The sequence below is a fragment of the Durio zibethinus genome, chromosome 6 (assembly GCF_047325235.1).
Source record: "Durio zibethinus cultivar Kanyao isolate XHJ-2024 chromosome 6, ASM4732523v1, whole genome shotgun sequence".
In the NCBI taxonomy this organism is placed as follows: Eukaryota; Viridiplantae; Streptophyta; class Magnoliopsida; order Malvales; family Malvaceae; genus Durio; species Durio zibethinus.
Window position 1 is genome coordinate 8,498,497 of NC_143167.1, and position 25,416 is coordinate 8,523,912.

A 25,416-nucleotide genomic window follows, 5' to 3' on the forward strand; every position below is an offset into this window, starting at 1 on the left:
GCAGAAGATGATCATAGAAGGTGATGCACAGTAATTTCACAGTTTAAACAAAGCATGAGACCCAACCTATCTATGATAGAAAATTTAGTGGAGGATACCACAGTGAAACTAGCCCAAAGAAGCAAACAAGGTGGCTCGTAGGCTAGCAAAGATAGCCATATTAGCTTAATGATATTGTACCACAAGAGAGTTGTATCTTTGTTTAATGAATCCAAGTTTTATTAAAAAAAAAAAGAAAAAGATGTACTAAAATGTAATTTCAACGTAGTTTTACATGTGTATTAGAATTTTCTCCTTCGATTAGGAAAAAAAATTGAGTCATGGATGGGATCATCCATGTAAGGTTGAGATATTAATGTTAATTGTGTTTGAGCTTCAACTGTCTATAAGCAGAAAGGCAGATTTCACAGTGAGGACAAGCGCCTCACGTAGAGAGGAAGAGATGGCTTCAGGATTATTACATGAAACAAATTAAATTACAGTTTCTTCCATTATCTCCATTACATAATTCAGAATGCGGGGAGTAAATAAAAAATATAAAAAGAGGGTATGGCACACAATTACAGTGAGATCAAAGGTGGGAAGCTAGTTTAACAAAGTTTAAAGCACAACTAAGGTACTAAACAGTAGGAACAAAACAAACAATGACACAAATGGATCTAAACATGAAGAGGCAAAACCAATAGTCTTACTCATCTGGAGTTGAGTTTTTCTTGTGCTTTCCTTGCCGGTCCTTCACTTTCTCAGTCTTTCCACTTCCATTATTCTGGTTGCTAACAGAACCCTCCTGTGCACTGCACATTTGAGACTTCAACTTGAATCCGAATTTCTTTGAGACGTTTCCCCAAGTGCTAGAGCCCTTTACCTGGCCTAGCTTCTCGATTTCTTGCCTCATGTTCGAGCATTCCTTCTCGAGCTCAGAAACCCGCATTCTCATGTTATCCATGCCTACCTTCAAAACTTGATTTTCTCTCACAGCTGAGGCCCAGCCGCCTTCAGTAGACCCTGCAAACCCACTTCTTAACTGTCGTGATCCATCAAGATTATCAGAAACCAAAAAGCAACCGGCAATTGAAGTCCTAAGCTGAAGCTGCTCAAAGAACAGGACTTGCACAACTATTCTTAGTGGCAGTCTCTCATTCTGTGCAGCATGGGTACATGCTTCCAGGGAGAGCTTCTGACAGTCCATGAGCCTGCATAGCTGTTCTCTGTCGGATTCTGACAACCATGGGTGTGACTGCAAGTTTGACAATATAGGAAAGTTAACAAGTTTAAACAAAAATATAGCAACTGTCCAGTCAAGAGTTTCAAGCTTTTTTTTTTGGTATCCGGTTTTTTTTTTTTTTTCTTTTCATATTACTTTCTCTTAGATTGATTCTAGGAGCAAGGCAATTTTTTTGCTCCAATACATTTTAAGCTCCATTATAATCCATGCATATAAGATTTGGCTTTTTGGCCCATTTACTTTGTTTCAAGCAGACAAGAGATGCAAGTTAGGTTAAAATGCCAGACAAAGAACCAAAGATAGAAACATCTTGCATTGAGAACTTATATCATTTTGTCTTTAAATAATTGAGGAATCCAACCTAAGTCAAAGCTATCACATCATTCTCAAAACATCTTAGGAGAGACTCTAAGGTCAACTTGAATTGCAGTTTAAACATATGAGTGTTGCATTTGGGTACAACTGCTACAGGGTTCTTGGACTAGTAAAGTAGTTGTCGCAATATTTGCAGCATATCAAACTGAAGAAAACAACCTAAGTAGCAATTATGTGCACTTAGATATTACCTTCAGATAAATGTCTATTGCACGATACAGACCATCATCCAAGGGCCTGGCATAGTCTGGAACAGAAGCAGCAAGAGCCTGAAATTTGGGGAGCTTCAAATTAACATCAGGAGCAACCTCTGCAAGGTACCCATCAATTAGCTTGGCTACCATCGTAACTGGTGTTAATGAAGGTGAGCCAATAATCTGACCATCATCAACTGAACATGGAGAGGCTCCACCAGTGATCTGGTCCATGGTAAGAAAATGCTCAAGAATTCGCTGCACACAGTCAACATTGTAAAGTGTTTCCATAGAATAAGAGAAAGTAGGCATCAGTAGATCTTCCAGAGTTGCTTGATCAAGTTGCATCCCAATCCTTTTCTCAAAGTTAGATATACACGAGGGGCTTGCTCGAAGAATCATGGCCGTTCGAAGCAGTCCAAAGAGAAACTTGGTTGGGACAAGGCCCTTCTGAATAGGAAGTAACCTATCAATCTCCTCCAACAAAAGCTTCTGATCTTCTTCTGATGGAGGAGCCCCTATGGCCACAGGTCCAAGACGGGCACTAGAATTAGAATCATTAGCACCCTGACGCCTATTCAAACCAGGTAGATACCTTTTTGCATAAAAAGTAAGAGACCCAGCAATAATCTCCTGTCTGATACCACGAGACTCCATGACTGCAATCAATCTCTTATAGAGAGGTAAACTTAAAGTTGATGCATCCTCATACCACCAATCTAAACTTAAATTTTTTGGTCTAGCCCCTGTACTTATCCCATTCCACAACACACTTCCACCAGGACTCTGCATAGGACCACCATGTTCCATTATGGGCCACCCAAATAGGTTGGGGTCAGTAGAGGCCTTCATGGCTAATGATTCAATGCACCTTTTTGTAATGTTCAGTTCATCAGCATAAGAGATAATATCATCACAGGTTTGAAGAGCTCTTAGAGAGTCTTTCCAATTTCGGAGGACTACTTGATTAAGAAAGGTTTCAGTGTGCATAATAAGATTGCCTTCCCCATATTCCTCAGTCATTTCTAGATACTCAGCAGCACATCGAAGGTACACAACATTTGAGGCAGTGAGTTCAAGTTTCACCCCATAGCAGAACTTGGCCATAAGTTCAAAAGTTTTGGGCCCTCCAGGAATATCAGGAAGGCATATGGAACATTTTTCTTCTTCTTCAGATGCTTCAGAAATTAATCTTTCCATAACCCCACTTCTAGAGAGTAAAGGGAACTGCAACAAATGATAGTTAAATGAGTAAGAACTTAATGATGTACAGTTATTTGACAATAGACACTTCATTTTAACATGCATGTGGCAACACGTACAAGTTCACGCAAAATATTTTACTGCTCATCCTTAAGAGGAAAAGCATGAAAACAGAAGTAAAGTGAAACATCTCAACTCATAAGAAACCAATACATGAGGTCTCAGAAAGATGGTATGGGGCATGGGAAGGGATTTTCTTTCTTCACTTTTGCAGAAGCTTGTAAACATGTGCGGAAAGATTTTATAAACATAATAACTTCAGTGAATTTCAACAAGTACAAGAGGGCAAGCACGCACACCAATTACAATGATGTATACATATGATGAAGGGAAAGTTACCTTGTGAAGATGAAAGGACATTTCTCCAACTTCAACAACAATATCACTAGGAAGTCCAGTTGTGCAGAACCTATAAATATTACATGTATATTAAGCTCAATATAGAGACAAATACAACAAGACTCTCACATGCACAGAGAGATGCAGGGTGCTTAGGATCAAACTAAAGAAGCTTGGCCCCATATTATAAACTATTCTTATTAAAGAAAAATCATCCATCATTCATCCTTAATAAAAATATACAATAATATGAAATGGTTCCATCTATTATACACATGAGACACTACTAACCCAATCTCAATGGTCATTATTGCATGACATTTTTAATATGTGTCCTCATCCAAATGCTGGGATTACCACATTTGCAGTAACTAGGATAAGAAATAATACCACATTCTTATTGTTCCATTGTTCTTAACGAGCTTGGTTCCATTGATAAAAAATGTCAGATCTGTTACTTACTTCTGAAAAGGAATATTAACATTAAAAATAGACAGGACATTAAACTGGTCTTTTAGGAAGAAAAAAAAAAGAGAATTATCTTTTCTAAGTTTCTAACCTTAGTACTATTAATCTAAACATGATATTAAACTAGCCAAGCCCAGTAGTCATTCTAAGCTACTTATTCTATCATAGTTCACAAAATGCATAATCTAACATTCTTTAGGTAAGCAAAAGGAAATGAAAAAAAAAAGGACAAGATAAGCTATAGGTTTACTGTAGGTATCAAGGTCTCCTATCACATGGGCATCCCTCCTCCTGTTGATTGTTTGACTAGTACATTCTCATTACAACCTAAATCATAACTGCTTGATGTTAAAGTGCTTAAGAAACAAAGGGTAACTTTCTTTAATTATCGAAGACTGAATTAGTAAGCCAAGACTGGTCATCTCGGTTACATTCGTGAAAGAGTCAAAAGAAATTGTTCCCAAGTTACAAGTTTGTTGATGATGGACAAGCTACTCATCTTCTACAAATTGAAGCACTAATCAAACAGAGTTACTTCAACAAAAAACAACGGCATAATTGAAGTCTACTTACCTAATATTAACTTCACAAAGTTAACAACTTTTGAACAGTATTTGCACCAACTGAATGAATTCCTAAGCAATTCATTGATTTTAGTATAAAAATTTGAGTTTCAGACTAGGAGTATGAAACACAAAACTGTGGACCAAAAGCAATATAAATGCAGGTGAGCTTTCCTAATCAAGCAAAACTAACTTGGTCGCTTGAATCAACAATCAAAACATGCATACGAGTATGTCTCTTGATCCACATACATCCAAATTCAAACATAAAAGTATCTCTAAAAATTTTAACTAAAACTAAATGCTAAAATGACAGAAAAAGAGCACTCTTTACACATGCACAAGAGGATTAAAACATAGTAAAGAAAATTAAAAAATAATAAAAATAATCTTACAATAGGCAATGACAGAATATATATAGGCAGAGAGAGATGGAGATGAAGTTGAATTGCAGAGATCAGGTACATACCAAGCCTGCCCTTGCCTTTGAAACGCATCAGTTTTGGATCCCAGTTTCATGCAAGCCATTTTTTTCAGTGGGAAAAGAAAACTAAGTTCAGCAGCAGAATTCTGAACAGTCTACTCCAGAATCCCAAGGACAAATCCTTTAACCCTATATCAAATTAGAAACTCAAGAATCCTTTGTTTATGGCAATATACTAGTAACTGGCCCAAAAACAGGGCTCTTTCGAAATCTAAAACGAAACCAGTTCTACTTTAACCCCTAAACCACAACCCTCACACCAAAAAAACACCAACCTAAATTACTCAAGCCAGCTTTTTCTCAACAGTCAAACCTTGAAAAATAACCAAAATGTAGCTTCTTCTTTAACATTTAGTTCACAGAAAACCCACTAAATCTTTCAAAAAACCTTGCTTTAAATCCATCCCAAAATTCATTCCATGAACCCCATTGAGAAAAAGCCCCCCAAACCCACTTCAAAAACACCTCCAAATCCCTGCCTAAAACCAGAGAATCCTCTAATCAGACACCAATAAGAAGTTAGCTTTTAGGTCAACTCCTCCAATTCTTAGCCTCTCAGAATAAAAACCCACTAACCCAAATGAATAAAACTTTCAACTTTCTATTTTTTTATGAGCCCCTAAAAACCCTCACCACGAAAATTCCAAAGTTTGAAAGCAAAGGACCAAAAACTAGGCATTAAAGAAAAAGAGAAGACGTCAGTCAGTTACTGTTTTTGACTGTGCTCTTTTTTTTCAGGGTATACCCCATAGAAATGACTAATTCATTGCCTTTGAAGCATTTCAAAGCCGTGATGATGATGATGTTCCTATGTACAAAAGCCAAAAAGACATCCAAAGTTAAAACAAACGCAACATATGGGGTATTAATGGCAGCTCTGAAACCAAACCCCTCACACATGCATCCATGTGGGACCCTTTGGCTTAGAACACGCTCATTGTTTTTCTATAACTTAATTACATACAATCTTTTAGCAAATCAAAGTTTTTTTTAATATAAATGAGGCTGAAAAAATAAAAGGTCATGGGTTTTAGATGTAAATTTTAAATTTGTTAGACATGATAAGAGTTAATTGGATTAAATTTGTATTAATTTTTTTTATTAATTAATATTCTAAAAAAAATATATTTATAAACTCCAAGTGAAATATGAATATAATTCTTTTAGTTTATGATTTTTTTTCAAAAACGGTTGTAATTTGAGAATAAAAAAAATGTTAGATGTTGATATTTAAATTAGAAATTTTTTAAATATTTTTTTAAATAATTATATAAATTAATTAAATAAAATTTTAAATTTGTATGGTCATTTTAATATAATAAAAATAATCTTAAATAACATTAGTATATAAATTCTTTTTAAGACATTTTCTTTTTTTTTTTATAAAAAAAATATAGAGATAAATAAATTATTCAGTCTTTTAAATCAAGATAAAATATATCATACAAAACAGTTTAAGATAAATGATTACAAGTCACACATTTGAGATAACTCCAATAAGTAACTATTGATAAGACTCAAATCTAAAATTTTTTCGTCGAAAAAAATAAAGTTTAATCGATTAAATTAATTACTTATTAATATTTTCTCTTTTATTTGTATGAACTTGAAGACATTTGCTTATATTCTGGAATACCATTTATAAGTAAAGTATTTTAATTTTTATAGATTTGATGATATGGTTGTCATATTAATTTTATTTTTTTCAAGTTGGTAATTTCAAAAGCTTCATTTACTTTAAATAAAAATATTTTGCAAAGGAAGGAGAAGGAATCTTTTTTGCCCTTTTCTTCATATTTTTAATGGATAAAATATAAGCCAACTAAATTCTACCCAACATATGTATTAATAAAACATTGTTAACAAAACCTTCCTTTTTTAAATACCACTATTATATAATTTTCAGGAACACTTGAGTTTGATTGCAGCAATTAACCCCATAAAAATATTAGATAATTATAAATTTCATTTCTATAATCCATTATTAATTATGAGGGTGGGTTTTTTTTTTTTTATGTTTGTCAGTTTTGATGACAACCATTGAGATTACAGCTCTCTGACTTTGTCCAGCTAGGCCATGTGGAACCCTTTCTTAGCTCTCACATTAAATTATAATTTTTACATTTTTTTAATAAAAATTTACAAATATTGTAATTTAAAATTTAAAATTGTTAATTATTATTTGTCAAAAATAATCATACAAATATATTAAAATTTAAAATTATTAAATATTATTTTTTAAAAAAATAATTATATATCTAATTAAAATAATTTTTATATTCTAATACTACATAATTATCTAATTAAAAATTTGGGATTTTTTTAATAAAAAAAAGTGTATAGTTGTGCATGCAAGACAGTGGGGTCAGTGGGGACCGTGGTCTAAAAAAAGTCAGTTACAGTTATAAGTCATTTAAGACAATTAAAGGGTAGGTTTGAAACTTCACCTTCCGAAGGAGACAGCAAAATAAACCTGTTTTTTGCTTGAAAGATTTTGATAGGTCCCGAGAATAAAATGTGGGAGCATCACAAATTCACCTTTTTTTTTTTTATACTAAAAAAAATTTAATATAAGTAAATTATTTAATTTTTTATATTAAAATAAAATATATTATATTTAATAATTTAAAATAAATAATTATAAATAATACATTTAAAATAATCTCAATAAATGATCATTATCAATATTCAAACCTAAAATTTTTTCATCAAAAAATATAAATTTTAATCAATTAAATTAATTACTTGTTAATAAATTTACTTTTTTCATATTCAATTAAGAAATTTTTTAAAAGTCAAAAGTTTGATGGTAAATTAGGACTTAGGAGTATCATGGAACACATTGCATGGCGTTCTCTTCAAGTTTCTACATAGATTTGACAGAATGCATACTTACTTTTTGATATAATTGTTATATATATATATATATATATGAAAATATTGAAATTTTGTTACGCAAGGAACACAAAAAAATTTTTAATCAAATGATTAAATTACAAAGTAAAAAAATAATTATTAAATTAATATTTTTACATCTTTATATCTTTCCTGCCAAATGAAATTGTTATTCCACATGTGCTAAATTAAAGAATTTGTTATAAACATTTTCAAAATAAGAAAATAATTTGATTAAGTTTATCATAAGTAAGTTATTTAATAACCTAAAATAATGTTTTATGATTAATAAGATTAATTTTAAATTTAAAGAATCAATGCAAAAATACTTACCATAAGAGCAACTGATTATTTTATCAAGATCAGTCGACTGAGGCCAACTGCTTTAAGGTAACAATCAATTGTCTTGTTTCATGGAATGTATTGAAATGAAATTACACAAAGACAGTCGTAGCCTTTAAAAGGTTGTCAACTGCTCTAGTTAAAAAATTATAATTTTTAAAAATATGAAAAATAATTTCTGTTTAAATGAAATAGTAATAATTAAAATGAACTAACATAATTTTAATTATTCAAAAATGTATTTTTTTGATTAAAAGTATAATTTTTTATTAAAATAACATAATTAAAAAATCATAATCTTAAAATTTAATTTCTATAAATAAATATTGAAAATGTTCATTTAAAGTTGTTAAACAGATTTAAAAATTGAAATTCTGAAACATTTTTTTCTCATTCTTTCATAAATAAAAGTATAGATATTTTGACATTATTTTTGCATAAATTAATATTCAAAAATTGTTATTTTCGTTTTTATTATGGGTGTTTAGTGATTTGATATAATAAATGTAAAGCGAAATGAAATAAAATTTTATTGTTTCTTTAAAATATTTTGTTTATATATTTTTTTAATTTCTCTAAATTAAAGAGAGAGAGAGAGAGAGAGAGAGAGAGAGCTTATAGAACAAGGGAAAACGAAGAAAGGACTCAAATTGGTTACAAGCGAATTGTCGTTAATGATATTTTAATCATAGAAATTTATAAGAAGAATCTTTATTCCAAATGGCAAATGGAAAAAGATTTGTACAAATGGAATTGTCATCTTTGCCTCGTCTTTATTTTAAACAAGTTATGCTCAATTTGAGGACTTGAACAAGTCAGAAGGACAAACTAATACTATTAAACGAGAAAAAAAAATGGAGATTCGTACATAAAAATATTAAATATTATAATGGAAAATTTTTTCACTTGGCTTTTTATCACTTAATTTGAAATTAGCAAGACTTATTAATTTTAAATAGTTTAATGATGTTGATGCCATGCATGTATATAAATAAACAATTTATATAGTAGGAAAAAAGGTGAACAATATAAAATTATCAATGATAATATGTTAATAAAATATTAAACTCTTAATTTTATTAATGAAATTAAATTTTAAATGCAAAAATAAATAAGTATAAGTAAGCTATTTAATCCACCAAAAATAAAGCATTTTTATTGTTTAAATTTATTAATGATATATGATTACTGTTTAGATGGATTTGAGCGTTAATTTTATCAAAATTATTTTATGAGTAAAAAGTAGGGTTTGTTAGATGCAATTTTAATTAAAAATGATTAATTGAATGTTAAAATAAAATAAAATAAATCAAAGGCGATAAATTGATGAACTTCAATGGTTATCAATTGATCACAAATATTTGGAAAGTTAACTCAAAATATTATTTATACACAAAATTTGATTGTCAATTAATGAACAATTAAAACATATCATAATGCTTTCATATGTTTTCAAATAAAAAATATAATATGATATCATAATTCAATTAGGCAAATTTACATATCATTTCATAATTCATTTATCTGATAAAACATATCATAATTTATAATTAAATATTTTATCAATTTAATGTCTGTTAAAATATTTATAAATATATATGTTTCATTTAAAGAGAGTTATATTGAATTATCCGTTTAGATTTTCAATTTTGATTTAATCATTTTTAGTTAAAAAATTTGACCTAAATTTTTTTTCATGATGATTTTTAAATGTTATTGACCTTTTGAGATTCATGTTTAATGATCTCTTAAAATCGACAGAAAGGGAGGAAAATGAAGTAAAAAAAAGAAAAAAAAGAGGTCATTTTCGACATCTTTAGATTAGGGTACTCCCAAAGTTTATTTAGGTGGGTAACCAAGTGGTCCAAACACGGTCCATGTCTTTTAATATTAATTAATGGGGTACGTATTATAGATGCTTGACATCATATAATAAAAGGGTAAGGTTGACAAATTAAAATTTGTAGGAATATAAGTGCCATCAATTTTGGGTCTTACAATATTGAAGATATTCATTTGGTTTTGGATGTCCTAAGGGGATGTTTGTGCATTTCACATCCTTATAATTAATTACCCAACAAAATGACTTAATGCCTATAATATTGAAGAAAAAGTGCAAGTACATTTGGAGTAACTTGAAGCCTTAACATCAAATTTGGATCATCAACTCTTACTAAAAAGCTTGTTGTCAATAGATAAGTAGACAAAGGGTTGCCGTTTGGGAATTTATTTAATATAATAAAGAACAAGAAATAATTCAATTAAAATAAATTTGACATTATTATTAATAAAAAAAAAATTGATCCCACAGAAAATACCTTACAAAAGCACATTTGTTCCTTGGTTTCCAAATCTGCCGGCGAACGAAACCAAAACAGATAGGCCAAGCTATGGAATCTTCAACAAAAACATTTTTCCTGATAATTTTAAAATACAACTTTTCACTTAACGACAATGAACAAAAATGGTTCAGATGAGTTTATTGCATATTTTATTTAAATTTAATTGAAAGTATAAAAAAATTAAATATTTAAATTTATGGGGGGGCCTGAGCTAGCTGTCATCAGGCCAAGCCCGAGCCAACACAGGCTCAGTCCAGCCGTGTAAGTAGGGAATAGTGCGACAGCATTAAACGACAGCGTTTCTGTTTTCTTAAATAAAGAAAAGTTAAATATTCAAATTTCCCATGGTTTTCACTTTTGACGCTGCTTCTTCACTCTTCAGAAAGTCAAGCAAACCAAGAGAGAGAGAGAGAGAGAGAGAGAGAGAGAGAGAGAGAAGAGCTGAGTTTCCTGGATTTTTGAAATTCCATTTTCCCGCGGTTTCTAGCTACCAAACAGAGGTAAAAATAAACAAATTCTCTTTTCCTCTTTTAAATCTTACTTAACCTTGCTATATTATCATTATTGTCGTTATTATCATTTAATCCCTGAATTATCAAGTTCCAATTTCTCCTTTTACTTTCTCGTTTCTCGATAATTTCTGATTGGCTGCTTAGAGAGCAAAGGAAACACAAAGAAAAGAAAAGGAAGAGCTTTTTTTTTATTGTCTTTTTTAACTTCGTTCTTCGTTTTGTTTTGATTCCTCTTTTTACCATTTCGTTTTCTCGTGTTCATCGATTTTCAACACGAGAGCTAGGGTTTCTTTAAGAACTTAAGAGGTGATTCCAAAATTATTAATTTTAGTGAGTAATTTCTTAATTAAATTTCCATAATTCTACAATCTATATGTATACGAATTAACCTTTTTTTTTCTTATTTTTATTTGTTTTGCAGATGGAGCCTTTATATGCAAAACTTTACGATAAATATGACAAGCTCAAGGTCTCACATCTATTTTTTCCCTAAAATTTCTTTTTAACGATATTTATAGATTTTCAATCTTTTCATTCTTTATACGTCTGTCATACTATATCTTTCGTTTTAAGTTTGGTTGCCAATAAAGCCGAAGAATAGAACGAAAATGGTTAAAAATTTCCTTTTTTTTTTTTTTCATTTAGTATTTGTATGGAGTGACAATTCAGCAACAAGGTGAAGGTTTATACAATTTTATCTTAGTTTCGTTAAAGTGGAAATTTCAAAATTTTTTTCCATCTGTTCCATAAGCAAATGCGGCTTTATCTTTACTCACATGATAGGATTTTTATTTTCATTTCTTTTTCAGAAGAGAAAACTATCTGAAATGGATGAAATAAATAGAGATCAAGAAGAGAAATTCTTAAGTTATGTGGCTGGTAAGTATATCTTAATTTTCTAGTTACTATTTTTATTTTTATCTCCATCTTCATAATTTATGTGAATCTCAAAGTCTTATCTTAGTTTTTTTCCTCTCTTCCATGCTTATCTAGACATGTTATATCTAGCATATATCATAGAAATGTAACGAAATAGATCTATCCCTTGATTTTGGTTCTTATATTAAAGATAAGTTCTTATTTTTTACCTTCCTAATGAAATGGAAGTTAAAATATAGTTTAATGGTTTGACTGATCTCATAACTGATAGTTTCACATTTTACTAACATTTTTATCAATAGTTGTAATAAGATTGTAGTACAGTCTGATGAAAAGCTTTAAAATAGAAACAGGATAGTATTGGGTTTCTAGTCAATCCTCCTCATGTGTGGCTGTCTAATTGTGGCTTTAGTGTCTCGAAATTTTTTTTGTTGGTGATGGTAGAAACTAGCTACACTAGATTTCTACATTAGCTTGTTCTGATTGTTGAACCAATATTTAAGTTCGAAGCTCTAGAGCTGAAGAACACATGACATTTCAGTCTTGTCTATTGAAGAAATGGGTTGATTGTTATATAAGTTATAATCATGAATGTGAATGCTGTAGGATGAACCAAACTGCTTGCCTAGCTTGAGTTTGGTTCTGTAAAATGCTTGTTTCAGCTTGTTACTAATTAAATGAACCAAACTTGAACAGAAGTTCTATCTTCATTACTTTGACAAATTATCTATTAGTTTCATTAGTAGTTCAATGAAACTTGAACAATCATTTAGGATCCCTCTTAAAATGCTTAGTTGTTTGCTTTCTGTTGTTGCAGTGGCAGAGGAGTTGATACAGCACTTGAAGAGTGAAAATAACAAGTTGCATGCAGAAGTTAATGAGCTGAGAAGTGAAGTGGCCTCCGTAATGTAAGTAATTTTAATTTTCTCTTTTGGACTTTACATGTTGTCATTTTCTTCTTTCTTGAATTTTAAAGTGCATGTATGTTGCAGATCCAGCAAGGACAAGCAATGTGCAGACTATCAAAAGCTTTTGATTGAAGAGAATCAGAAGAGTAAGAAATGATTGATTATTTGATGATTGTTGTTTATATCCCTATCTTCCATTTTAGAATATATATGTGTTATGGCTTTAACACCCTTGACTTTCTTGGCCTTTTTCTTGCTTCATCTTTGTTGAATATAGGAACTGAATTATGCTATTGCAAGAAAACTGGCATAAATTGATGCTGAGGGTATTAGGTATTCTGGGTAAGAATAAGAAAATAAATAATATTTCATATCAGTTTAAATAACTACAGAACAGAAAACTTCGTTTTTTGGTTTAAGAAGGATTTCTATGCTCAAGTTCTTGTCCGAATAGAAAATAAATGAGGTCCATCATTAACCTTGAAGTAGGTAGTTAGGTCTTGTATTGTTTCTCTGTTCTGTTTGTTGAGGCTCGCACCCATACATGATTCATGGGACAAGAAACATTTGTGTCAATTCTTCCATGGGTAATGTTCAAATGTCGTTTAACAAATAATTAATTGTGAATTGAAAGAAATTCAAGTATCAGAATTATGGTGCCTTTGGAGACATGGCAGTAGTTTCGGAAAGAAAAAAATTGCTAAAGGGCAATGAGAAAATGAGGATTTTTAACCCATTAAAGGTGAAAGGAATGGTAGGTGAGGGAATTTGGTCTTACACATAGGATTCCTTTAATGAGTTAAGGTTTTAATTGCGCCTTGAGTTGGGTGTAATCTCTAGTGTTCTGATGATGACAGCACTGCAAACTGTGGATCGATTTGCATTATATCAACTGCTTACTAGTTTTATTTTTGGTTTAACTGCCTTTCTTTATGTGGCAAGTTCAAATATATAATGGGTATGTGATAAAAGAATAAACTTGCTTTTATTTTATGGATAAAGTAAACTTATTTATGTTGAGCTACTATAAGCAGAGTTTACTGAAAATTTGAACCAGAAGCCTCCTTTTTTGTCATGCATACCCCCTTGTCTTGTAGATCACATCGTGCTAGCAAAGGCATCGTAATAATTTACATAAAGCTTGTAAATAACAAAAGGAATATTCAGAAACCTGGCAATTATAGGCTGAAAAAAATTTGATTGAAACTGTTCCTTTTGAAAAAAAAGAAGGGGATCTAATTGGAAGCTTTTCTTATTAATGTCTATATGTCCTTTAGTTATACAGTATAAAATCCATCCTTAGCCACCTTTAGTCAATGGCAAGATTGAAGTGATTTTTGCACTGGACTACTAATGATTTGCCTTTGTTAGATCTTCTAACTTTCTAGTCAAGTTATCAAGCATTTCTTTAGCTCTTTATTTACTGAATGCTAAAATTTATGGTAGATAAAGCACTTTCTGAAGAAGTTAACAGGCTGCAAAATCTGCATCAAGAAGGACATGTGAAGGGTGGCAAAAGAGATAATATACCAATAATCTCTCCTGGAAGTGCACAAGTTGCATCAGAAAAGGTTTTTGGTAGCCCCACTCAAATGATGCCGAGAAAGCGTAGCAGGAAATCTGCCACTGAGACAGAAGACAGTATGAGCACTCCTGGTTCAGCTAACTGCAATGTTACCACATTGAGTGCATTGGCAGAAGACTTATCTGGGAATGCTTCATCTCGTGAGGTTCTTATGCATGTTCAGCTAGTATGTCCTCACTTGAACATCTTGTTATTCAAAAACTGTCAGTTTCTACTTCTGTGCTGATTATTTTGTGTGACAATGCAGCCAGAATGCTGTAAAGGCAGTCTAGGTGCCAATGCCCCTGCTAGTGATAACTGTCTGTTTCAAGCTCTTATTGAGTGCTTAGTGGGCATGAAAATATCCGCTGTTAATAAAACCGAAGGACTGTGCATTTCAGCTCTGCATCAATCAAGTGGTAATTCCTTAACTTAAGCATAATACTCAGTTCATTAAATTTCGAGTATTTCCATCTTCTGTGACTTAGTTGTAGGTATTTTTCCCATAAATTGGCATTTTATTGAAGCATGTTTATGCACCTTGGTTTTCTATTGCTTGAGTGGTATCTGTAGTGTGCTGTAACTTCATTACGACATGAAAATATTTTATTAAGAATAAAGAAAATTCTCGAAAGATCACAAACAATCTAAATAAACATAACAGTCATTAATATCATAAATCTAAATAAACTTCATTAAGACATGCACCATTAATATATAGCGTTTGCAGAAATAATATCTGGTTCACATAAATGATTGGATTTCTGAAAATGAGGTCATAACTTAAAAAATAGGATATCATAAATCTGCTGTTTTATACTTAATGGAGATCCACCATGATTAGTTAATGCTTTGCATTTTTTATCTTTAATATTTTATGTAAATAATAAGTATGATAGATGAGTAAGTGTGAGAAGACAATGTAGCGTGGACATCAGGGCTATATCTTGCAAGTCTTCTGTGAAATAGGCTGAGACAAATCTTGGCCCAATTTGTCTCGTTGATGTTTTGCTTTGAGGTTATCTGATGGTTGTGTACTTGTAAGAAGTAAAATTACACCTTTTTTGCGTCTCAATTTCTTTTTTTTTTTCTTTCTACTGATAAAAAGAAGGGGGAGGCTTTCTCCAGTTTGAATGGATTTTGTGTCTCAGACCAGACGAACATTTGTTCTGTTTTCACTCAAAAGTTTGTTGGCTATACCTGCTAAGCAAATTACCTAGACCTATAGTCTAGAAATTAGGACCAACGTGTGTTCTTTCTGATGGCTATTCAAGAATGATCGGTTCCTGCCTCCGTGAGACTAATTCATTCTTGATTCTGGGTACATAAAACAGGTTACTCATTCAGCCTAACATGGATAAACAGAGCAGCTGGGGAGGAATCAGAGTTGCTGTACCGTGTATCATCATTAGGGACATTTGAGAGAGTGGCGCCGGAGTGGATGAGGGATGTCATTATGTTCAGCACGAACATGTGCCCTATTTTCTTTGAGAGGGTAGCTCGGGTAATCAAATTCCACTGCTAAGCATTTCTCTTTCCCTATTGGCTTTGTCAATTGACAGTAGTGATGTTAACTGTACTCCCTTCTCTCTTCGCCTCCCTCGACTTTTTTTTTTTTTTTTTTTAATTTTTCTGTGAGCATATATATGTGAAATAGGTGTGTATATCATTGGTGATAACAAGCATTATTTCCTGCACAATGGTAAGTGGTAACTAAATTGATTTTTCCTTGTGTGGTGAGCCTTGCAGTGCCAGTACCTAATTTGGGATTGTAATTATGATCGAAAATTGCATGAACGTTGTAATTGAAAAACCATGATTTTGAAAACCACTAAAAATAATTGGTATAGCAATTTGAATGTAGGCATTGTTTTTGTAAAAGGAAAAAGGCACAATAATTACACATTTATTCAACAAAATCTTTTATTTGATATTTAAAAATTTGCAATGATTAAATATACAAAGTTGTTTTTAGCTATTGATTTGTACATTAAATTAACAGCAGCTAATGTGTCGAACAAAAGATTTAATAAAACTAGAAATGTATTCGGGTTATCTACAATTATGAAAACCAAAAAAAAATTTTTTGCTTAGTATGAAAAATATTACTGATACTTTGTGGTAACATTTATTTTTTATTAAGCATTTGATAAGTGTTTATTTTAACAAATTTAATAATCAATAAATAAAAGAGGTAAGAATACTGATTTGTACAAATTTAATTACTCAATAAATAAAAGAGGTAAGAATACTGATTCGATTTGTCTAAAGGCTGAGGCCAAATCAACTTAGGCTCTAAAAAGGGCCATATTGATCTGGTAAAGGCGAGCGGGGTGAGTGTTATGTTTGGTGAGCCCAATTGCTTACAACAATGGTGTAAAAATAAATTTTGGAGGATACCGTAGCTCGTGCCTGTCCTATATCACATGAAATAAAAATAATATAAAAAAATTATATATTTTTTTAAAAATACATTTTATATTTATTTGTATCGATATAAATTTTGACACGATATAATTTGTGATATATATGTATTTATTTATCTAAATACATGATACGCATGATTAATATATTTAATTTAATTTTATCATATGAATATATATTTAATATGTTTAACATATTTTTTTATATTTATTTTAATTTAATATAAATATATAAAAATTATTTTAATTTTTTAAATTACGATACTTAATTAATTACTTAATATCATATAAAAATTATTTTAAATATTTAATTATGATATTCATTTAATAATTATTATAAAATTATTTTTATATTAATAATATAAATACAATATAAATATTAATATTCATCCTATATATTATTATTTTATTCTTTAATTTTTAATAATTTATTATTTTGAATTTGATATAAAAAATTAATATAGTTATGTAATATAAATTAAAATTAATATATATATATAATACATATTAAATGAGTATTAAATTTTTTATTTTTTTAATAAATAAGTTTTTTTTATATTATTAATATGTCAAATTTATTAAGTTATAAATAATGAATAGTTTATAATTATTTATTATTTTATTTTTATATATATTTGTATTCGTTATGTTTATTTATATATATCCGTATTAGTTGTATCTATTCATATACATTCGTATTATTTATGTTAATCGTGTCTATTCATGTATATTTATGTTATTCATGTTAGTCATATTTATTCATATTGTATTTAAATGAATTAATTATACATATATTTATAGTATCACGTATATTAAATATATTATATGTAATACGTATATTAAACGTGTTATGTTCGTATTTAAAATTTAAATAATTTTTATAATTTATATTATATTTATATTTTTATAATTTATATCATTATATGTGTCACATAAAATACAATATAAAAATATGAATGGTCAGATTTAATAAAAATATTATGGTTATAGACAAAAAAAAAAAATAGAGGTCCATTTAAAAAATTGACTGGACCTTGACTCCGACGTTTAAGGTTGGAGTTCGGCTTGACTTTTTTTTTTTTTTTAATTTATATAATTATTTAATTTTAAAGTAAGAATTTATTTATATTAGTATAACTGTTTTAACCTTTGGATTAAATATAAATTAATAATTAATTTATATCAAAATAATATTTTTAATCTTAATTATTTTAATTCAATGATAAAAAAGGAATATAAAACTTACACTACTGTAAATAAATTCCTCTCGACTATTATATGTATATTATATCAAAAATATATAATGGTATAGTGTAAACATTGAAAAATATATTAAATTATTCATATTTTTAAATTTAATAAAAGAGAAAACAAAAATATTTAAGATTAAATAAGAAAGTATCATGTTTTATTTTTATTTTCTTAAAAAAATTATTTGAGCGACCTCGAACTATAATATTTAATAATTTATTTGAATTTATATAAAATTTAAAACTCAAAAAATTGGATTGAATTTAGTCAAATATATAAAATATTGATACCATATCTAAGTTCTCTCTCACTAACTCAATGAACACATCTAACACTATTTTCCATTATTTTTTTCATTGGTTTTTACATATATTTAATTATATTTTTCAAAGTAATGAAATAATTTTTTTGTTCAATGCATGAAATATCATGATAAGATATAGCAAGATTAAAAAAAAAGAAAAAAAAGAAATATTTAAGCCTAATATTTAATCCATTGAGATTATGTATTAGATGTAGGTTATTTGTGCTATGCAGGGAGTATTATATATATATTTTTAAAATTTTCAAACCTATCAACTATTTAACTATAGATTATATATATATATATTTAAAAAAAGAAGAAAATAAAGGATTTTCTTTTAAAAAATTACTATCATTCATTATTATTTTAAAATTTACTTTGTTATCTCATTACTCATTACTTATTACTCTATTTATTTTCAAAATTATTCCTTTTCATAACTATTTTCTTCATTTTTTAATTTCTGTTATTTTTTGAAATTTTATAATATTATTAAAGGAGCCACCTAACTTTATTTATTAATATTTATTAATATATTTTAATATATAAAAATTGAATGATCAAAGACACACATATAGATTTTTTTATCTCCATTTTCAATAAATATTTAAAATTAAAAATACACATAATAATAATAATAATAATAAAAATCTTCATTCCCTTTTAACTCTAAAATGTTTTCTTATCAAACTTCACAAGAATGAGAGGATGTTTCCCAACTATAATTTCTATCAAATTTATGGGATTTTTCTATTTTTCTTTGCCATTTATTAGCATCATTATTTGATGGGAACCAACAAAAGGAGGGAGGAAAAAGAAATAGAGGGGCAGAAAAGGAAAACAACCGAGAAATACGAACTAGCCGTTAGAGATTACCAAAGGCAGGTTTGAATCCAATGCATCGCAGACGCCGACCTTGCAACGGTAAAAAAAAAAAAAAAGAAACCCCTTTTTTGAATTCCATAAACCTTAACAACCGGCATCGTTTCACTCTTCCCTCACCAACGTTTTAAAATCAAAGCCCTCCCTCAAACGCTCTCCTCTCGTATCACTCAATCTCTCTCTCTCAAAAACTGTGTCTACAAAGAAGAGAAAAACTCATTTTTGTTTCTCTTCTTCTTATATCCTTTTCCTCCTTTGATTTGGGTGCTTCAAAATTTTCCTTTATTTTCTCGTTTGCTGGATTTTGTTGCGTATATATATATATATATATATATTTTGGCTGCTGAATCAACAGTAAGAAAAAGAAGGAAATGGCAACCGTTAATGGGTACCAAGGAAACACACCAGTGGCCACTAGTACTGGAACGAAACAGCCAGCCCCCACTGCTAAGACTGCTGATTCTCAATCTGTTCTTAAAAGGTTTTTACTTTTCTCTCTTTTATTGCCTCTGCATCTTCTTTTTTGGGTTTTTGTTACCTTTGTTTACATTGGATTTTGTTTCTTAACCAGGTGGAATGTAAAGTTATATGTTGATTTTTACCCATCTCTTTTTCTGTGTGAATTTCTAAATCTCCCTCTCTTTTTATTTTTTTGTGGTCAACAGGTTGCAATCTGAATTGATGGCTTTGATGGTAAGAACAGGAACTCTGCTGCCTTGAATCTTTTAGTACATTTTTGTTTTAAGTGACTGAGGGTATTGTCCTATAGGTTTTCTAAATATCATGTTTGAATTTGTTAATGATAGATGAGTGGAGATTCTGGAATATCAGCATTCCCTGAAGAGGACAACATATTTTGCTGGAAAGGAACAATTACAGGAAGCAAAGATACTGTATTTGAAGGAACAGAATACAGGCTATCTCTGGCATTCCCGAATGATTACCCTTTTAAGCCCCCAAAGGTTAAATTTGAGACTGCCTGCTTTCATCCCAATGTTGATGTCTATGGCAACATTTGCTTGGACATTCTTCAGGTACAAATCTTTCTTCTACTGTCCAAAATTTTGTGAAAAAAGGATCTCAAGTTGTCTGTCTTTGGACATGATTTATAATCCTACTTTGATGCATTATTTGTTGTGTAGGATAAATGGTCATCTGCTTATGATGTAAGAACCATACTGATATCTATCCAGAGTCTGCTTGGAGGTATTTTTCTTTCTCTCTTTTCCCATTTTTAAAACACAAGCTACAACGAGAAGCCCCATTTATTCTATGGTACTCTGATATGCAGAACCAAACATTAGCTCACCTTTAAACACCCAAGCAGCACAACTTTGGAGCAATCAAGAAGGTATCTTCTAGTTTGAATAGCTTCACTTGATATTTAGCAGCAGATCTTTCTTTGTGTTGAAAATTGTCTGAATTTTTATTTTTTTTGTCTTTTGCAGAATACAGGAAGATGGTTGAGAAGTTGTACAAGCCTCCTAATGCATAATTTGAGAAATCAAAGGGTAACAGGAGTTAGAACTCCTGTTAATGAATAATTTGAGAACTCCTTTGGAGAAATGAGAACATGAAAATTGTCTTTTTTTTTTTTTTTTTTCTTTTTCTACAGTGTGTGCTTCATTCTTTTTCCTAATTAATGAATGGTTTCACTTGATTGAAATAAAGCTCCTCTATCTCTCTCTCAAAATTCTTTTCTTGAGCACAGAATGTGCACTTTTTACACACTTTGCAGGCCACTTATTCCATACAATAAATTGCGACCAATTTCTCCAGAAAATATGCAATCAATTCCTGAACTCTCAAAATTCTTGAAGTGTTTAACATCATTATTCATGATATCCAAAATTTAAATTTGAGACAAAGGGCAACTTGATCATCATCGAATGACAATCTTGCCCGTTTCGGTGAATCTTTTTCAATAAAACGGAAGGAATATTTGGTTTATCGGAACACTTTGAATTGTTGATTCAAGTTGCCAAAGTTGGGAAAGTAAATTTAAGTTGAGCAGTTAACATGTACTACCCAAATAAACGTCTAAAAATGGAGAAGAAAATGTGTTCCAAAACTCTATTAAGCCTAGTTTCCTGACTCTCTCAATTTCACCCTATCAGTCCAAATCTTCAATATATTTTAACAAAGCAGAAAGCCTGCGAACAGGCCTCAAGTGCTGCAGCATCTCCACCAACGCAACCAGCATCATTGCTTTGGTGATGTGAGTTGCCTCAGGTTATATTTCGCCAACTCCTTGTACTTCTCAACGACCCCAATCAAGCAGACGGTCTGAAAATTCAGTTCAGAAAAGAAAGAACTATTAACTATGAGAAGGCATATAAAGAAACTGTTACCTATGAGAAGGCATATCTAGACACAAAAAAACAAAAGAAAATGTATTTTTCCTGTATGGTGGATTTGCATTTAAAGAACAAGGGGGACTCAGCACATAATAACAATAAACAAAGACAACAAGTGAGATTCACTGCTCCATTTCTCATAGCCCCATGCTTTTCTCCCTTTCAACTACTAAATCTCACTTGAGTTGTGTTGGTGAGTAGTCCGTTAAAGAACTGATGAGTTATAGATGTGGATTTACATTCAAAACATAACAAATAAAACATCTAGAAGCACAAAACACAAGCAAGAATTGCTTAAACATAAGAAATAATCAAGTTTAACCCCTATTATAGTGAAATTTATACTCTCTAGCAAGTGGAAAGAAGTCCGTCATATTCAAGCATTTAAAATGCTTTGCCTCTTTGAAAAAGTCTCCAATTTAAAATTTTTAAAATGAAATATTTCTAAAGAAAATACCATTGTTTTGGCCTTGATTTTAACTGTCATTGTCATGGCTAGTTTAAAGTAATGGACATATATTTATATATATATATATATATATATATATATATATTTCACTTCAGTTGTCAAACGACACAAAATGATCAATCTTTAAGCATATCCTTATGGTCAGTAACTTTTAAGCAATTTTGAAATGGAGGACGGGACAGAGTTTTCCGCTAGAGGTTTTATGCAATCTTATAACAGTAAATTTGCACAAATATTCGGATTCTATTCTAGAAGTAAAAGATAATGTCCTCAACTTCGCAATTTCAACCATTTCATATCAGGATTTGCTAAGATCAACTTTTTGTGGTGCAGGTAAAGACTTTGAAATGGAATTTATAATTTTCATCCTGTCAATAACATAATTCGCATGGGTCTCATACGGTAAAGCAAACTGCACAGAAATAAAAGTTACAATCCCAGCACATATATGATACATTTCAATTTGATTAAACCAAAACGATGTAAGAGTTATTCATGTAGGGTCATTGACACAACAAAGCTGTCCTTATATGATACCATTAAGATATATATCCTTCTTCCATACTATAAATGTTTTTCATAATATATAGAGGAAAAAAGATGTAAAAGGGATTTTTTTTGACGGGGGTGGGGCCAAATCTAATATAAACATTAGTTCACTACCCAAAAATGAAATTAACACATATACACAGCGAACAAATCATCAAAAGATCAGGTCAAACTAGCTGTTTGGAATACTAAATGAAGGCATTTCAAATATTTTAGACAGTTTAGTTTTATACAAAGAAGTGAACTGTGAGTTGAATGGCATGTCATGAATAAATTGACTGCTTTTCTTATGGATAACGTTAGGCCTATCTTATAAAGATCTTCTAAAAATCAAATGGTACAAAGCATGAAGTCCATCAACATTAAAATGGATCACACACTTCTGGAGCACTTAAAGCAATGGTTGTCAATCTTAGAATTTCTAAGAACATTTTGATTTCCTGTCAAATCCACAGTAGTGAAAACTTATTTGACAGCTATATGACACCTTCAGCCTGATTTGCCCAGATATATTCAAAAGGTTTGACAGGTTCAAATCGTTACTTCCCTCAAAAAAGAAAAAATATGTCCCATCTCTCACTCCCACCTTGAGCTGAATCTAGAAGTTGTGGCTTTATATGGTGTTGGTCAAGTATAAGTCATGCACTTGGATTGCCTCAAATCTAAGTTTGATTCAAGTCAGTCAGAAATCAGAATGGCATCAACCAAAGACAAACAATAGAAATGCTTAAAGAACTTTTAAAATATAATAATGCGTTACAGAAAGCAAGTTCAAATTCAATGCACCTTTTCCCAGCCTATGCAATCCAAACTAACTTAATCTGAATAAATGTCCTTGTATTTTTATGGAAAACCAGCACTTAGAAGCACTAAATAAAATATTTTATAACTTTGAAAATCAAAATAAAAAGAACGAGAAAATGATGAGAGTCATCTATTTCGTACCTTCCTAGGGTTCTGTGTCTCTACCGGAAAATACTGCACAATGAGAGGTGTCATTGCTCTTGTAATTTCCTCTTCTGAAGCATAGCATGCCACTTCAACTAGTAAGACTCTTAAAATAAACCTAAATAACGGGAACAGTAAGATTTTAGCTTGCTACTACCAACACGCCGTTTTCTATGGGCATGTGCTTTGTATATTTAACATAACATGCAAGTCAATAATGAACCTTGACATGTGCTTCCTTTTTGATGCAGCAGATGTCATCATATGCTGCACAATATCTTTGGGGCCAGGATCTCCATCTCTCTTCCTCATTTGAACAAAGATAACACCATTACAACCAGGATCAAGGTTGAGGAACTACCTCTGTTTGAACAGGATGCAAAGAAAAAAAGAATCAAGTAAAAAAAAATGGAAAAGAAATTACAATAATGGCATGCATCGCCCCATTTGTTTACTAGAGATAACAAGAATGAATTGCCACAAAGAAAGCTTGAGCAATTCAACATTATGAATGAGAATTGAATCTGAAAAGAAAGAGTGATGAACAAAATATGAATAACTCATTTGTCGACAACTAAAAATTCAGATAAACCGTATCCAAGGTTGATAGACTAAATTAGTATGTCTTAGTTTTTATTGACGAAGCTCAATGCAATACGGAAGGAACAGCAACATTTCGGCAACTTCCATCTTGCGCTCAAAGAAATATGTGAAATTTCCAATCAAGTATTTTGCATTTTGATACTATATATTTTTTTTGGAAAACTTATGACTATGTTAAATTCAAATAAATCTCACAAGAAAATATTGTATCAGCATTCTTTTAGCTTATTTCATTTTCTTTTCCAATAAGCATATAATTGCTTCATTGTTTCAATTTCATGCAAAATGCCAACGTAACTTATGGTCAAAAAGGTATGTTAGCACCCTAATAAAATGTCTTTTCTGAATATATTTTTCCTATTTCTGACATCCAATTAATCTGCATAATCAATTATTACAAACTTTTGCAGCTGTAGCTTACTGACCTCACTCTTATCTCCAAGCCCTTTGAGCTCAGCCTCAATATTCTCTTTTTCATAGGTTGCACTCTTTGATGAATCTGTTTCAAGGCATCGTTTCTTTGCTGGTGGCTCCTCTAAATTATCTGCTTGATTTTCAATGTTTGCCCCAGCCTTTTTACTATTTCTAGTCTCTTCTGTTACCTTTCCATGGCACACATCATCTGAATTATGATGATCCAAATCTTTATTTGTTAAACTTTCTTGACTAGCTTCATTTTCTTTACTAGTATCTGATTTAATCACTTCCCCTTCCCCTTGCCCTTCCCCCTCTCCCTCATCATCAACCATTTCATCATCATCGTCCTCATCATCACTATATGAGAAAGTAATCTTTTTATTTAGAGGCTTATTCGTTAACCTTATATGTTCCTCTCCGAAATCCTTTACCATTGACTAGCTCTTCAAAGAACTGCAAGAAAATAAAATAACCAAAAGCTTAATGGAAATGCACAAAAGAATAGCATAGGAGAGCATTAGAAACTTCCTTAACTTAAAAATAGGAATAAACAATCTACACTTCAAAACTTCCTCTCAGCTGCTATAAATGACAAGAAAACTCTTTCCATTGCGGGGTGGGGAAGAGGAGGGTTACATTAGTTGCCACATAAAACCCAGAAATAGCATATTTTGAATCAAAGTAAGTTTCTATCAAAGATCAATGAAGTAAAACAAAATCCATTTTCTCAAAGGAAGTTCATTTTCTATTTTCCACTAAACAACCTCAATTTCAAAGAATGCAAACCAAATAAGCAAAAGATAGCCCAAGAAGAACAATCAAGATCCAAAATTTTAAAGAGGATGTAAAAATAGAGACCC

The 25,416-nt window shown here is 30.5% G+C and overlaps 3 protein-coding genes and 1 pseudogene across 4 annotated transcripts; 2 read left to right on the forward strand and 2 right to left on the reverse strand.

The window, feature by feature from the left end:
- Positions 1-454: 454 nt before the first annotated feature.
- On the reverse strand, positions 455-5,828 carry LOC111285802 (BTB/POZ domain-containing protein At1g30440-like). Its single transcript, XM_022875404.2, has 4 exons — positions 4,897-5,828; positions 3,397-3,466; positions 1,792-3,021; positions 455-1,237 (listed from the first exon to the last, which is right to left on the reverse strand). Exons 1-4 carry the CDS (start codon positions 4,953-4,955, stop codon positions 689-691), a joined length of 1,908 nt encoding a protein of 635 aa, XP_022731139.1. The 5' UTR covers positions 4,956-5,828; the 3' UTR covers positions 455-688.
- A 5,013-nt stretch (positions 5,829-10,841) lies between these two features.
- Positions 10,842-16,051, forward strand: TTN9 (titan9). 2 transcript variants are annotated; one of them, XM_022875965.2, is made up of 8 exons: positions 10,842-10,990; positions 11,424-11,471; positions 11,812-11,881; positions 12,699-12,789; positions 12,874-12,935; positions 14,236-14,540; positions 14,622-14,772; positions 15,688-16,051. In XM_022875965.2, the coding sequence occupies exons 2-8, from the start codon at positions 11,424-11,426 to the stop codon at positions 15,876-15,878; spliced, it is 918 nt and encodes a 305-aa protein (XP_022731700.2). In that variant the 5' UTR covers positions 10,842-10,990; the 3' UTR covers positions 15,879-16,051. The 2 variants fall into 2 exon arrangements, with proteins under 2 accessions (XP_022731700.2, XP_022731701.2); XM_022875966.2 differs by lacking the exon at positions 10,842-10,990 and adding an exon at positions 11,188-11,308.
- Positions 16,052-19,337: 3,286 nt separating this feature from the next.
- LOC111285833 (ubiquitin-conjugating enzyme E2 20) lies at positions 19,338-20,898 on the forward strand. Its single transcript, XM_022875453.2, has 6 exons — positions 19,338-19,694; positions 19,879-19,906; positions 20,020-20,247; positions 20,356-20,419; positions 20,505-20,564; positions 20,662-20,898. Exons 1-6 carry the CDS (start codon positions 19,585-19,587, stop codon positions 20,706-20,708), a joined length of 537 nt encoding a protein of 178 aa, XP_022731188.1. The 5' UTR covers positions 19,338-19,584; the 3' UTR covers positions 20,709-20,898.
- A 503-nt stretch (positions 20,899-21,401) lies between these two features.
- Positions 21,402-25,117, reverse strand: LOC111284300 (uncharacterized; annotated as a pseudogene).
- Positions 25,118-25,416: the final 299 nt, after the last annotated feature.